This window comes from Diabrotica virgifera, chromosome 2, assembly GCF_917563875.1.
Source record: "Diabrotica virgifera virgifera chromosome 2, PGI_DIABVI_V3a".
NCBI lineage: Eukaryota > Metazoa > Arthropoda > Insecta > Coleoptera > Chrysomelidae > Diabrotica > Diabrotica virgifera.
The window spans coordinates 209,654,633-209,668,702 of record NC_065444.1 but is presented as its reverse complement, the minus strand read 5'-3'; the positions used below and the strand labels follow the sequence as shown (position 1 = coordinate 209,668,702).

The 14,070-nt window shown below is 33.4% G+C and overlaps 1 protein-coding gene across 3 annotated transcripts in view; it reads left to right on the top strand.

The window, feature by feature from the left end:
- The window catches only part of LOC114331564 (dystroglycan 1), a 1,301,763-nt gene that overhangs the window by 1,248,369 nt on the left and 39,324 nt on the right, over nt 1-14,070 (top strand). For all 3 annotated transcript variants that reach the window (XR_007696271.1, XM_050643062.1, XM_050643063.1), the window contains 3 exons: nt 5,117-5,468; nt 6,364-6,582; nt 9,804-10,139. Coding sequence is in view for 2 of the 3 variants with exons in the window: in XM_050643062.1 (XP_050499019.1) it covers nt 5,117-5,468; nt 6,364-6,582; nt 9,804-10,139 (907 nt within the window). In the remaining variant the exon portion in view is untranslated. The remainder of the gene's footprint in view (nt 1-5,116; nt 5,469-6,363; nt 6,583-9,803; nt 10,140-14,070) is intronic.

Sequence of the window (14,070 nt, the reverse complement as noted above, 5' to 3'; positions counted from 1 at the left end):
TCAGCCCAAACTTAGGCCACACACAATGCAATAATGTTCACATTTTTGAACTGTCAGTATTTGTATTTTATCATCTATTGTTTAAAAACAATACAGTTGATAAGATACCCTCAGTTACGGAGAAAGGATTAATAATAAAAATTTTTTTATTCAGTCAATGGTGTGAGCACTGTCAGTTAAATAGTAACGTGTGGCCTTACTTTTACACGCATACCTATTGTGGCAAATGTATCATATTTTTCAAAATTTTGGAATGCATTTAAATCGTAGAACAATTTTAACTTTTGATTTTAATACAGATTTTAACTCTCTACAAGTATTCTCTCATGACTTTTGTAGAATAATTAGGGAAGCAGGAATTCAACAATTCAGAATTTTACATTGAGTTTCCTATGGCCCTTTTTACGATTCACCACCCGGTATAAGATAAAATGTGTACTATTTGTCTTATTATTTAATAATAACACAAATATTACACATATATACACAATAACACACATTCAATGATCGAAAATAATTTAAAAATATGGGAATGTAAACTCTTGTGACGTAAAGTCAAAGATATAAGTCTCCCCACCACCGTCGGACAAGACAACCGTAATAAAGTCTAATAACCGTGACCTGTCATGACTAGTTAAGAAGCTTACATCCGTTTATTTCCTCCCTCCAAATTTCACTATTATAGGTATAACCGTTCAAAATATACGAGGGGGTGGGTACGGTCTTTTTTTGACTAGCACTTGTATATTTAGTATACATGATATGAGTCTTGCAAACATTATTAACGACGACGTTCCCGATAAAAAGGCGAATATTGTGTAGTTGATGTAATCAAAATCGGAGGCACTTGCCTACTTAATAAAAAAAACCTTTTTAACATGTGCCTTTTGGACAGTAATAACTCGACAAATGGCACAATGCTGAGGTAACTCTAATGTACAAAAAAGGAGATCACCAAGAATTAGAAAACTACAGACCTATAAGCCTTCTTAGTTAGTCACCTATACAAACTCCTTACAAGAATAGTAACGAATCGTCTTGAGAAAAAACTTGATTTCTACCAGCCAATAGAGCAGGCGGGATTTCTTACCGAATTTGGAACAAATGATCACCTACAAAGCATTAAAACGGTAGTAGAAAAGACTATCGAATACAATCGATCACTCGTTCTGGCTTTTGTAGATTTCAATAAAGCCTTTGACATGGTTCAATTTAACAAAATCCTGGAAGTACTACAAGCATGCCGTATTGACTACCGATACAAAAGGTAAAGCGATACATACAAGAACGCAACTATGTCGGTGAAACTACATAAAAACACGGATCATTCCCAATCGGCAGATGAGTCTGACAGGGCGATACCTTATCGCCTAAACTGTTTACCGCAGTAATAGAATATTCTTGTAAAAAACTTAACTGGGAAGAGCGAGGCCTGAACATTGACGGTAGATGATTAACAAGTTTGAAATTCGCAGATGACATAGTTTTGTTCTCTGACAACCTCAAGGAGATATGTACAATACTACATGAACTTCAGTTAGTGTGTGCCAGTGTGGGTCTTAAAATAAACATCTCTAAAACAACATTCATGACAAACTTAGTACCTAGCGGAAATATTAATATCGGAGACAACAAAGTAGAGCTGCGGTGGAAAAATACATATACCTTGGACACGAAATAAAGATCACTAGAGACAACCAAACATTTGAACTACGAAGAAGAATAAACCTGGCATGGGCAGCCTATGGAAAAATCAAAGACATCTTTAAAAGCGATATACCAATTTCTTTAAAACGTAAAACATTTGTCAAATTTGTGTTACCTGTGATGACTTATGGTGCCGAATCTTTGACATTAACAGCTACAACTTCTAAAACGCTGCAAATAGCTCAGAGGTCAATGCTGAGTATATCGCTTCATGACCGAATTAGAAATGAAGACTTAAGACGAAGAACAGGAGTTACCAATGCAGTTTTCCGAATTGCCACACTAAAATGGAACTGGGCCGGAGACGTCGCCTGAATCTGTGATGGAAGGTGGACGAAGACATTACTTGAGTGGAGGCCGAGATTAGACAAAAGAAGTAGAGGAAGACCCCTACTCATTGAACTGACGATCTCAAGAAAATGTCAAGAAATTGGATGCAAAATGCTCAAAATAGAGCACAATGGACAAAAATGAGGAATCCTGTGTCCAGCAGTGGACGTAAAGGCTAGGTGGTGATGATGATGATCCCGATCAAACAGATGTTAAAGATGCCGTCTGGCACGAAAAAGTCTTTAATTCTAGTCTGCAATTCCGGAAATGTCAGACGGTGGATCAGTCTGCCCCCTTCAGCATTCTCCATATCTACACATATGGTGGCGTTAGGTCTGGTGAGTGCGATTGGTATGGAAAATCCGAGCCACTCGAAATAAGGCAAGCCCCAAGATGTTCGTGGAGTATTCGAAGAGATTTCTTAGCCGTATGAGATATTGCCCCGTCCTGCTGAACCTAGACTGAGGCACACTGTTTATTTTGCCGCATACCGTATTAAATAATAATCTAATTATTTCATTATACAAGGTGATTGATTAGTAGGGTAAAGCTCAATAGCTCCGCTATAGTAATAGATAGCAATAAAAGTTAATAACAAAAATTTTAGCCACCTTTGAGCTTCACATTACAAAATTAGTTAGAATGTTACAGGGTGTTCGATAACACAGTGGCAGACCTAACTTATGTTTTTTTAAATGGAACACCCTATATTTTATTTTATATTCGAAATCCTGTTAACTTCTCCATCACAAAAATATAAAGGTTTGTAAAGTTATACAGGGTATTTACAAAGTTATAACCAATTCTGTATGAAAATCGTAACAAGTTCAACTCCCTGTATAAATAAAAATAAGCACAACAGCAATGGTTCATTAATGCCATATTTTTTTATTTATTGTCAAAATTTTTAAGAAGTATTGATATTGCTAATTTTCTTTATATCAAATACAGGGTGAGTCAAAACGCAAGTACATTATTTTCTCAGTAATGTCAAATGGAACACCCTGTATTTTATATCATTATTGAAAAGTAACAGTAACGTACTTTAATTTTTATATAACATTCCCTATGCCCAAATTTATTAGTTTTCGAGATATTTTCATTTTTCAGACCGAATTATTTTAGGTGTTTAAATTGATCTAAATTTTAAGTAAGACATGACTGAATTGACAATTGAAGATTACCGATTATCAATCCGGTAATCAATGTAACACTGTAGCAAATAAATAAATAAAAATAATTTATTAGTCATACATTTTACAAACAAAAACACAACCACTACATGCAACATTTTTGAAACAATTAAAAACTATCTTTTTATGTAAATGCAACAAATAAACAAAGAAAATTAGTAATAAATTTTACAAAAAAACACACAAACACAAAATACAATATTTTGTGAAGACAATTAAACACTACTTGTGTATGTAAATGTAACAATGTAACAAATAAAGAACGAAACATAATTTATCAGTAATACATTTTGCAAAAAAACATGTTTGAAAAAATTAGAAGCTACTTTTAATAAAATATTTTTAATATTTAATTACGTAAGGTGTTCAAAATTATCTCCTAACACATTTATGTACGCCTAAAAACGATCATTGAATGAGCTACTTACTCTAAGGAGCATTTGTAAATTAACACATCGAAATACACTTTGTATTCTATTTTTCATCTCATCTCTTGTTGTGAGTACGGTAATGGTACTTTTCAATAGTGATATAAAATAGAGGGTGTTCCATTTAAAATTACGGAGAAAATAATGTACTTGCGTTTTGACTCACCCTGTATTTGATATAAAGAAAATTAGCAATATCGACCAATCTTGAAAATTTTGACAATACGTTAAAAATATGGCATTAATAAACCATTGTTGTTTTGCTTATTTTTATTTATACAGGGAGTTTCAACTTGTTACGAGTTTCATATAAAATTGGTTATAACTTTGTAAATATCCAGTATAACATAACAAACCTTTATATTTTTGTGATGGAGAAGTTAACAGCATTTCGAATTTAAAATAAAATATAGGGTGTTTCATTTAAAAAAACATAAGTTTGGTCTGCCACTGTGTTATCGAATACCCTGTAACATTCTAACTAATTTTGTAATGTGAAGCTCAAAGGTGGCTAAAATTTATGTTATTAACTTTTATTGCTATCTATTACTATAGCGGAGCTATTGAGCTTTACCCTACTAATCAATCACCCTGTATAATATGTAAAGTGCTAAAATAACTAAAATATCCATTTCTGATAAAAGTTTATCAGAATTACCCCGAAATTACTTACAAATAATGTATAGATGCGTTTGAGATGAGGTGTTGAAGAAGACGTATGCAGTCTACGTCGAGGGTGGGGTTTAACCTGAATGATTTGCACAAAATAATGAAATGCAAGAAAGCTGTTGTAGAAAAAAATATTTATTCACTAGTAATAACTATAATCAAATCTATAAATTAATATATAAAATTATAAATAATAATAAAAGACTTGTAAGAACATGTTTTGCTTAGAATGACCCAAATAATACAAAAAGTGTTTTATTTTGCGAAAAATCGCTGATATGTAATTCCTCAAGTTCTTTGTTTATAACAATCTTATCGACATCCGGATCAACTGTTACCCAATAAATTCGTGTTTTACGGGTCAAAATACATAAGAAAAAAACTTGGGTAAGTCCATCTGAATAAAGGAGGCCGTTGTACCCCCCTGGCGACAGCACTATTTATACTACTTAAGGAATATACAATAAACTTTATACAAATTTAGTTTCTTTACTATTATGCAAATAACACCGTAATATTTTCTCAGGATATGCGCAAATATTAACCCCTCTTTAAAATTGCCTGGTAGATTTACAAAAATTGGTTACAATAAATAAAAAATAAATATGAGTCCAACAAGCTCTTATATAGCAATAAATTGATTGAAATTGTTCATGTGAGAAGATCACACATTAGTTTCGGTCACACTGTCAACGAAACTGCTGCTAGTTTAGTTGATCAAAGTTTAGATATTTAGGACGTTCTGGTAGTATTTCTTGAATAAAATATCTAAAAGTTGTATATTTGTAGGCCTTTAGAAGAAGACGTGTCTAAATGGGTGTTCTGGGTGAAAGCTTCAGACAAGGATGGTGGATACGTTCAAGAAAAGCTCAATATTCAAGTTCAACAACACAAACTAGACCTTGTCGTCAACCATGAATTTAGTTTAATCATTGGAATTGAAAGACATCAAGAATTTCAGCACTACGTTGACTGGTCGCTAAAAGTACTTAGAGCATTAGGGAAAATATACAACACAAATATGGCGGAAATAACTGTAAGAAGAATTAATTATACCACCCAGCCAGTGGTATTTACTTGGTCAAATGATTCAATAGCTACCAACTACTGTCCAAGAAGTGAGATTGAATCTCTATTTCAAGTAAGTACATATTTCAACTGCTTATGCTTGATTTATTTTTGACAATCATTTAAAATAGGGAAGGTTTTAATTAATCCTTAACTTGTATCGTCATTTTAGTACTCGTAACTGGTATCGACGGGTCAATTGTAACCCAACATTTTATTCAAGTACAAAAAATAAGTAAATCCATTGTTTAAAATAGTTCCCTAAAACTAAGAAAATAATATTCAAAATTATTACTGTTCTTTAAAAGATTAAAGGTTTATTGATATAAAACTAAAAACAAAAAAATCTGCAAGGACATTTTGAGAGGATATGATTTTTTATTGCAATTTGAAATTTTAGTAATTATCTACTGTGATTTTTACAATTATGATCTTGACGTAGGTATGTCGCAAATATTTTGGTGCCTATTGTCTTTACTTGATGGACACATATAAGATCTGTGCTGTTTTCTGAAAGGCTTCTGTTCATGATATGTGGTTAATTCTGGTTCTTCTGTGGGTGTCACTAATTAGTAGTATCAACATTTTCAGTACCAGTTTGAAAAATTATAAATGAATTGACCGAGATAATATTCATAATAGCATACCGTATCGCATATGGCCATCTTCTTGTTCTTCTACCAGTAGGTATTATATGTGGAGCATTTCTGATCTAGACTATCAACCTCTGATTTAGTGGAATTATAAAAAAGCACGATATCAGGTTTCTCTACGGTATCAGATATCTTGTCATTATGATACATAGAGGACAGAAGGAATACATAATTACTTTCTATCATTACAGAAAAAAACATTGTTTTTAATGAAGAAAAACAAATTTAGACGAATTAAGTGCATATATTTAGTATATTTACATACTAAATATAGTAAATTATAGCTTTGTATTGATTTAAAATTATTGTTTTTAGGTTTTAACTGCAAACAAAATAGGTGATCCCTCTAGGGAACTCAATATGGCTTTGTCGCCGGAACTGCGAGTCAAAAAAGTAATTTCTCGGGAACTAGGTGTTTGTGAACAACCGCTCACGCCAGTCACTCCTCCAATGAATTTCTCACCGATTTTACGAAATCCAGTCGACAAAGTAAACGCCACCGTTGGAGAATTACTGGTATACAAAGTGAAAGATGTAAGTATTCTTTATACTTAAATTTTTTGGAATACGTGCAGAAAACTTCAGAATGTTTTAAGTACGGCTGCGGCAATTGAATAGTTTACACCCGTACATATCTAGTAACCAAGCTTTTTAATTTTTACCTCGTTTAAACGCACATTTTACGTCAAAGTGATGTCAATTACCAGTGGCGGAACCAGAATAGGTTGATTTATATTAAATAATCAAAATAAAATCTTTTTACAGAACGTAACAAAATGGAAATTATAGAAAGAAGTTTTTTTGAATACAATGGATTAGGCATATCCTTAATAACGAAAATAGGGAAGTCTGGGTTAAACATATCCTTTTCATTTTAAATCTATTTTATATTAAATACTGATAAACGGTAACACAATTAATATTTGTTGGAAACCCCATTATTGTTGACAAAACTTTACAATCTTCTGTTCATAGATAGCACCAATCTCCTCATGTTATATTCAACAAGCTCCTCTCATACCTGCTCAATTGCTTCCCATAGTTTAGAATCTCTGGACCACTGATGACAACATGTTATCAAGAATATGTTTGTAGTATTATTCTGTTAATATTTCTTATATATGATAGCAAACGCCCGGGCCTTCAGCACTAATCCATCCTCATACGTTTACCGAGAATCCTCCACTATTTCTTAAGTGATTACCGTTCATCAAACCTATGATTTCTCAGTCTATAAACTCTTCTTCGACCATTGCTAATTGATCAAAACACTTTTTCTCATCGGAAAATGCAACGTTAGACCATAAGTTGTCTTCAAGGTTTATGAATTCATTACAAAATGTAACTCGTCTCCTCTTGTGATCCTCAGTCGAAAAAGGTTTCCTTGCCGCTACGCACTTTGTCAATTCACTTGCCTTAATCCTTCTACGTGCAGTGCAAGTGCTGACTGCCCAGAAACGCTGTTTCTTCGCTAGCTTCTCGAGCTGTGGCAAAAGGAGCTTTTCTCAGATAATCTTTTTGCTCTATGGAGATCTTCTGCCCTCTTGAACTACCCAACCGTGCTATAGAGTGAAAATGACCCCATCTTTGTTTGATTTTCCTTATGCATATATGGCTCACGTTCAAATTTGCAGGCACTTGCCTAATGAAAAACCTTCTTCGAGTTAGGCAAGTGCTCTTGTTTTTTTGCGCGTCATTCAAATGCATTCTAGGCGTTTTAGACGCGTTTAATAGCTTTTTATTTTATTTTACAATACGCGCGTAATTTTTGACAAGCGTACGACACTGCGATCTTACAGTATTACAATATAAAAATGAAGGTATAAACTATTCAGTGACCACAACTGTACATCAAATGTTTGAATATTATTGTAATAAAATATTAAGTGTTAGAAATCTTTACACTCTACGATAATTTGGTTCATGAATATTGGAAGATAAATAGCTTCTCATGTAAACTACTGGATGTAACTAATAGATCACTTTATTAAATTTAGCTTGCTCAGTGCTGAGAACATCGCAAAGGCGCATAAGCTTTCATTCTAAGGAATATACTAGATTAGGGTTAAAAGGGTAATATGGTTCTAAGGGTAGTATTAAACTGGATACACATTAAAATCAATTAGAACTCATTGAAAAGTTTAGGTATACAGGTACGCAAAGTATTCATTCCTTTCTTTCATTTAACGAGAATATGTATACAGCATTGGCAACATCAGTGATTGACTTAATACTTGCTGCATTTAAACTGATGGCAGACCTCATGCACTGATAGATCTTCTTAACACTTCATCGGTCACCGATGTTAATTGGATGGGTAGATTAAGAAAATTTCACCTTTGGTGCAGAAATAGCGGTAATACCAAAAATAGAATTAAAAAGAAGCATAGAGGGAGTTATACTTGTTTCGCCATTCACTTTGAGTGTATTCTATACCTACGGCTTCATTTACTGATGAATAACTGGGTGAACTTCCCAGGACTGGTTTTAGACTAAAGTTGCCATAGGAAACCATGGAACAAAGGGAACTGTTTCAACTCTGTCTTATGCACTGGGCATGTTTTATCATCTTGATAACAAGAGGTAAACCAGAAAATCTCAGTCAAGACCTGAATAATCATTTCAAACTTTTCGAAGCAACACGGAACACGGCTTCGGTCAGTCAAAATTCAATTCAAACGCAATATTCTTCGACCTTGAATATTTTTCTCGCCTGTCTTAATTTAACACTCAGATAATTATTTTACATCTATGCAAGAGGATCGAGGAAGTGTGATATTAAAAAGGAAAAAAGAATGTGTGTGTACTTTGTACTAAGAAGTCATGCCTCTATTACATAATTTCAACGAAATAAATATAGGTACTAAACAGTTTATTTGTATTTTATTTAAATACTAAACTAATTTTAATACTCACCTACCACTTTCAAAAAAATTTTATTAAAACAATATCTACAAAAAAAGAATATGAATCGTCCGGATTCGAACCCGGGACCTCTCGATCTGTGGCCGAATGCTGTACCAACGAAGCCATCATCGCTCTGTTTACTTGACATCTCGGACATAATTACAAATCACGGTGATAAATAGATCAAGTGAAGTATAAAGATGTTATAATAGATACTTATTATCTAACTTAAGAGGAAGACAAATCCAAAGACACAAAAATTATAATAAATAATGTATTTACTAAAAACACTCATAATATATATAATCACTCTAAATACATATTTTATATTCTTTTAATAACTTATTTGCGCTGATACATACATAACTTGAAAGATTAGCAATGAACTCCATACTGTCTGTGTGCGCATGCGCCCAGAATAATAAAAATTCAATCTCAATCGCGCCTAAAGAAGTATAACTTCAATAACACTATATATCGCGGCTTGTGGCTGTATAAATAAACATTTAGATTATGCTTATTCTTGTTCGAAGATTTTAAGACGCAATTCAAAATGTTTCTAATGATAGTAATAAGAAAACAAAAAACAAACTATTGTTTATAAGATCATAGTTTAACAGTTTTAAGATTCTGCTAAGCTGGTATCTATTTTGAAATATTATTATTGACACAAGTTTGGTAACATGTTGAGGTCGTCGGTGAATATTCTTTATTACCTATGTATTGTTTGTAATTAAACCGCATAATGATTTTAGAATGCGCAAGTAATAATATCGGTCTGCGCTAAAATAAGATTGAATAAATTTTCATATAGATTTTGCTCTTATGCCAAATTTAATTTATTTTAGGATACTTTCTACGATCCAGAAGACGTTGACCCAAGAATGTTAAACATATCACTCCTCACCGGTGATCGTCAACCGATTCCACCAGATAATTGGTTACAGTTCGACAATAAAAACAGGGAATTCTTTGGTATTCCGAGAAAATCAGGAAGAAGCGAATATCAACTTGTTTGTGTTGACAGTGGTGGACTACCTGCGACTGATAGCTTAGAAGTTGTGGTATATCCACCTGTGAAGAAAAACTTCAATGTTGAATTCAGTATGAATATCACAGAAATACCGCATGAGATTTTTATTAATACTGCGTCTTTACAGAAGAAATTTGTTGAGAAACTCATGGTAAGGCTTCAGTATAATTTATATATTTTTTATATATTTATATATTTGTAATATTCGAGGGTTCAGAATACAAGTGAACCAAGTCCACTTTAGCTAAATTTGAGTCACAGAAGTTTAAAGTTAAAGTTTCATAACAAAATTAGTGGAGATATGCCTGAGACGGCATACTTTTTTTAAATGTTTTGTAATCGATAATCGATAGAGTTAGTCATGTAATAAAAATCAAAATCAGTGCTAGAACCATTTACATAAATATAACATTATTTTTTAACAACCTACATATATTATAGTCTTTTTCTGAAAAAATAAATTGTAAAGTATTACATGTGCCATCTCACCCACATACATTTGGGTAAGATGGCATACCCTTGAAATAAAGGCACTAATCTCGACATAAGTCACAAATAAATTTCTTGCAGTCTTGGGTACATCGGCACATTCGGAATATGACCACTTGCCACAAATTTGGCATCTTAGTCAGGTTTCTCGAGAACGAGATAATGAAAAGAGGCCATTACAAAAAATGCAATCAGCATCTTCCTCGTTACTTGTTTCAACTTTGACGGAATCGATTTTGTCGGTTCGAATTCCTCTTAAAACGACCCATAACTGTAGCGATCATATAACAAAATTAATGCAGTGTAAAAACGCATAAGGGTGAGATGGCATACCTATGCCATCTAATCCACCTACTTACTATGCCATCTCAGGCAACATTGCAATCAGACCGTTTTTTAAATTAATTCTTCTTAAGCACATTTTTAAGATATAAATCGATGCAGGCGTGATAGTCATAAGGTAAAAGAACATCACACAATTTAAAAACTTAACTTAGGTGAAAAGACTCGCGAATTATAATGTTATACAAAAAAAAAACAAGAAAAAATATTGTCCTACTTATTAAACATTCCAAAGGCTACTGCTGTCAAAACAAAACTAACATGCATAAGTTCAGTAATGTTGACAACTTCTAACTTGAGGAACTGAAAACTGTCACACTAGGCACCAAATTTGAAATAGTTTAAGAAAAACGCGTGATGCATCTCAGCCAGTATGCCGTCTCAGGTACATCTCCCCTACCTGTTAAAATTTTAAAAAGTATATATTCACTAGTAATACCACTAGAGGTCAAATTATTTCCGGAAATTTTTTTGAGATCATGAATATTTTGAAAATTTCCCGAGTCGCGGACGAGGGAAATTTTCTAAAAATATTCATGATCAAAAAAAAATTTCCGGATATTAATTTGACTTCGCGTGGTATTCGGTAAGAAAATTCCACACCAAATTTGCATTTGAAAATCCAAAGCTGCATGAACAGATTAATAGCGCGCCATAGCTTTGTCAGCAATTATTTAGGCTTTCAAATTCGTAATTTCTACTCATTGTAATTGCATGGGAATACCATTTCAAGATAGAAAATAGTATATTCTTCAATTTTACATAAGTTTTGAGTAACTACAAGTGATAGAAAATGAATCAAAACTAAATTATGTAAACAAATAAAAACCAGTCTGTCAAAAATGTTCTGTTATTGTAAACGTCAAAAATTTCCACTATAATTCGCTGTTGGGTACCCCACGAGCAAAAAATTTCCGATAAAATACCTCCGTTGCCATGGTGATCTGTCAAAATAACGTATTTTGATTGGTTCAAAATTACAGGTGTGGAATTTTCCATTTAAGAAAATCAAGGAGTAACTTAGACATTTACTTTGCTTTTGTTGGCCCCAAACAACTTCTACTGGAACAAATTTCATGTCATTACCAAAGAAGGACTTTTATAGATGTTCAGTAGTGATTTTAGATATGTTATACTAAGGTCCGTTTTCATCAAGACACTAAATAAAATTTTAAAGGGACTGTATCATAAGCCTCCTCCAGACCTATAAATACCAGACGTCTAGGGAGGTTTGGAGTAGGGATGGGAAAAACCTACCGGTTATAACCTACAACCGGTTTTTTTCCTCTGCAATAATCGGATTTTCCGGTTGTTTTTTTGTCCCGGTTATAACCGGTTTTTTCTTCTTAAAATAATAACCGGTGAAAAACCGGATAAGTGGAAAAAATACTGTATTCAGAGAAAAATGGAAAAATATTTCTTCCCCCGCGCGTAAATGCGAAATTTTTAGCTGACTGAAATCGATTTTACAACACTGATGACTGATTTCTATACTAATATGGACTGATATCCATTCGAATGAAGTATCGAAAACTAAAGTGCAATGTAAATGTTACCTATTTTGTATTGGCTGTGACTGAAAAAAACCAAATACCGATTTTTGGAACAACCGGTTAACCGACAGGTTAAACCGTAGTTAAAAAAACCGGTATTACCGAAAACCGGTGTTTTGTCAACAACCGTCATCCCTAGTTTGGAGCTGTTCGTTTTTTAATTATCTATATACTTTCCTTATATCACTTTTTGGTATTAAACTAATTTCAAATCAAACACATGTAAAATGGAATCTAAAATTTTTGTGTATCCTTATGCCACAGAGTATTTTGTAAATTCTAACTTTCATCTCTTTCTCAATATTTTTATTCCTCCATATTGATTCACTCAAGCATCCTGCGACTCTGTTTTTTATTCACTTGATTTTCCAATTCTGTTTTAGAGCTTTCCATAGCTAGATATTATGATCCGTAGATATTTAAACGTCATTACTTGTTTTATTATCTAACCCTTGAGTTCCAATTTACATCTTAGTAGATTTGCTAGTATAACCATGCATTTTGTCTTTTTTGCGGAAATTATGTTAACTTTTCTGCCGGTTGTATTAAATTGGTGCAGCATGGCAAGAAACCAGACCCGACACAGATCTTCAAAACTATATGGTGGCGAAAAAGGAATCGAAAGTAGCAGTAGCAAAAGCCAAAGCAGAAGCTTATTCAAACCTATACGATCAACTTGATACCAGGGAAGGCGAAACGAAGATATATAAAATAACCAAACAGAAAGCAAAGAAAGCAAAAGATTTTAATCAGATTAGATGTATCCGAGATGAAAATAATAAAATACTAGTTCACGAAAGGAATGTCAAAAAGAGATGGAGAAAGTACTTTGACAGCTTATTAAATGAAGAATTGTAGAGTCAACGGAGACAGTAGCAGCAATGGTCACCAAAATAACAAATGGGAAAGTGGCTCAAGCGCTTCAAAAAATAAAGAAAGGAAACACGGTAGGACCAGATGATATTCCTGGGGAAGTATGGAGGGCATTGGGAGAGACAGAAACAAGGTGGCTAGCAGGTCTATTTAATAGAATTATGGAAGTTGGACAAATTCCAGACGAATGGAGAAGCAGTATACTGGTACCTGTTTACAAAAACAAGGGAGATATACAACAATGTACAAACTACAGGGCTATAAAACTGCTTAGCCATACCATGAAAATATAGGAAGGAGTAATTGATAGACGGATACGTGAAGAGACCGAAATATCCGAGAATCAATTTGGCTTTATGCAGGGCAGATCAACAACAGATGCAATTTTCATTATAAGGCAGTTGATGGAAAAATACAGGAGTAAAGAAACAAACGTTCATATGGTATTCATTGATCTTGAGAAAGCATACGATAGAGTTCCTCGAGAGATTCTGTGGTGGGCACTCAATGAGAAAGGAGTCCCTGGTGAATATGTAAAGATTGTGAGGGATATGTATGAGGGAGTAACGACTAGTGTTAGGACAGGTGTGGGAGAGACTGATAAATTTCATGTGAAAGTAGGATTACACCAAGGCTCTGTGCTTAGTCCGTATTTATTCTCATTAGTTTTGGACCAGATAACAGCGAAACTACAGGTAACATTCCATGGTGCTTAATGTATGCTGATGATGTCGTGTTAGTAGGAAATAGTGAAAGAGACTTAGAACAAAAAATGGAACAGTGGAAGCAAACTCTGGAGGAAAAAGGTTTAAAACTTATTAGGAC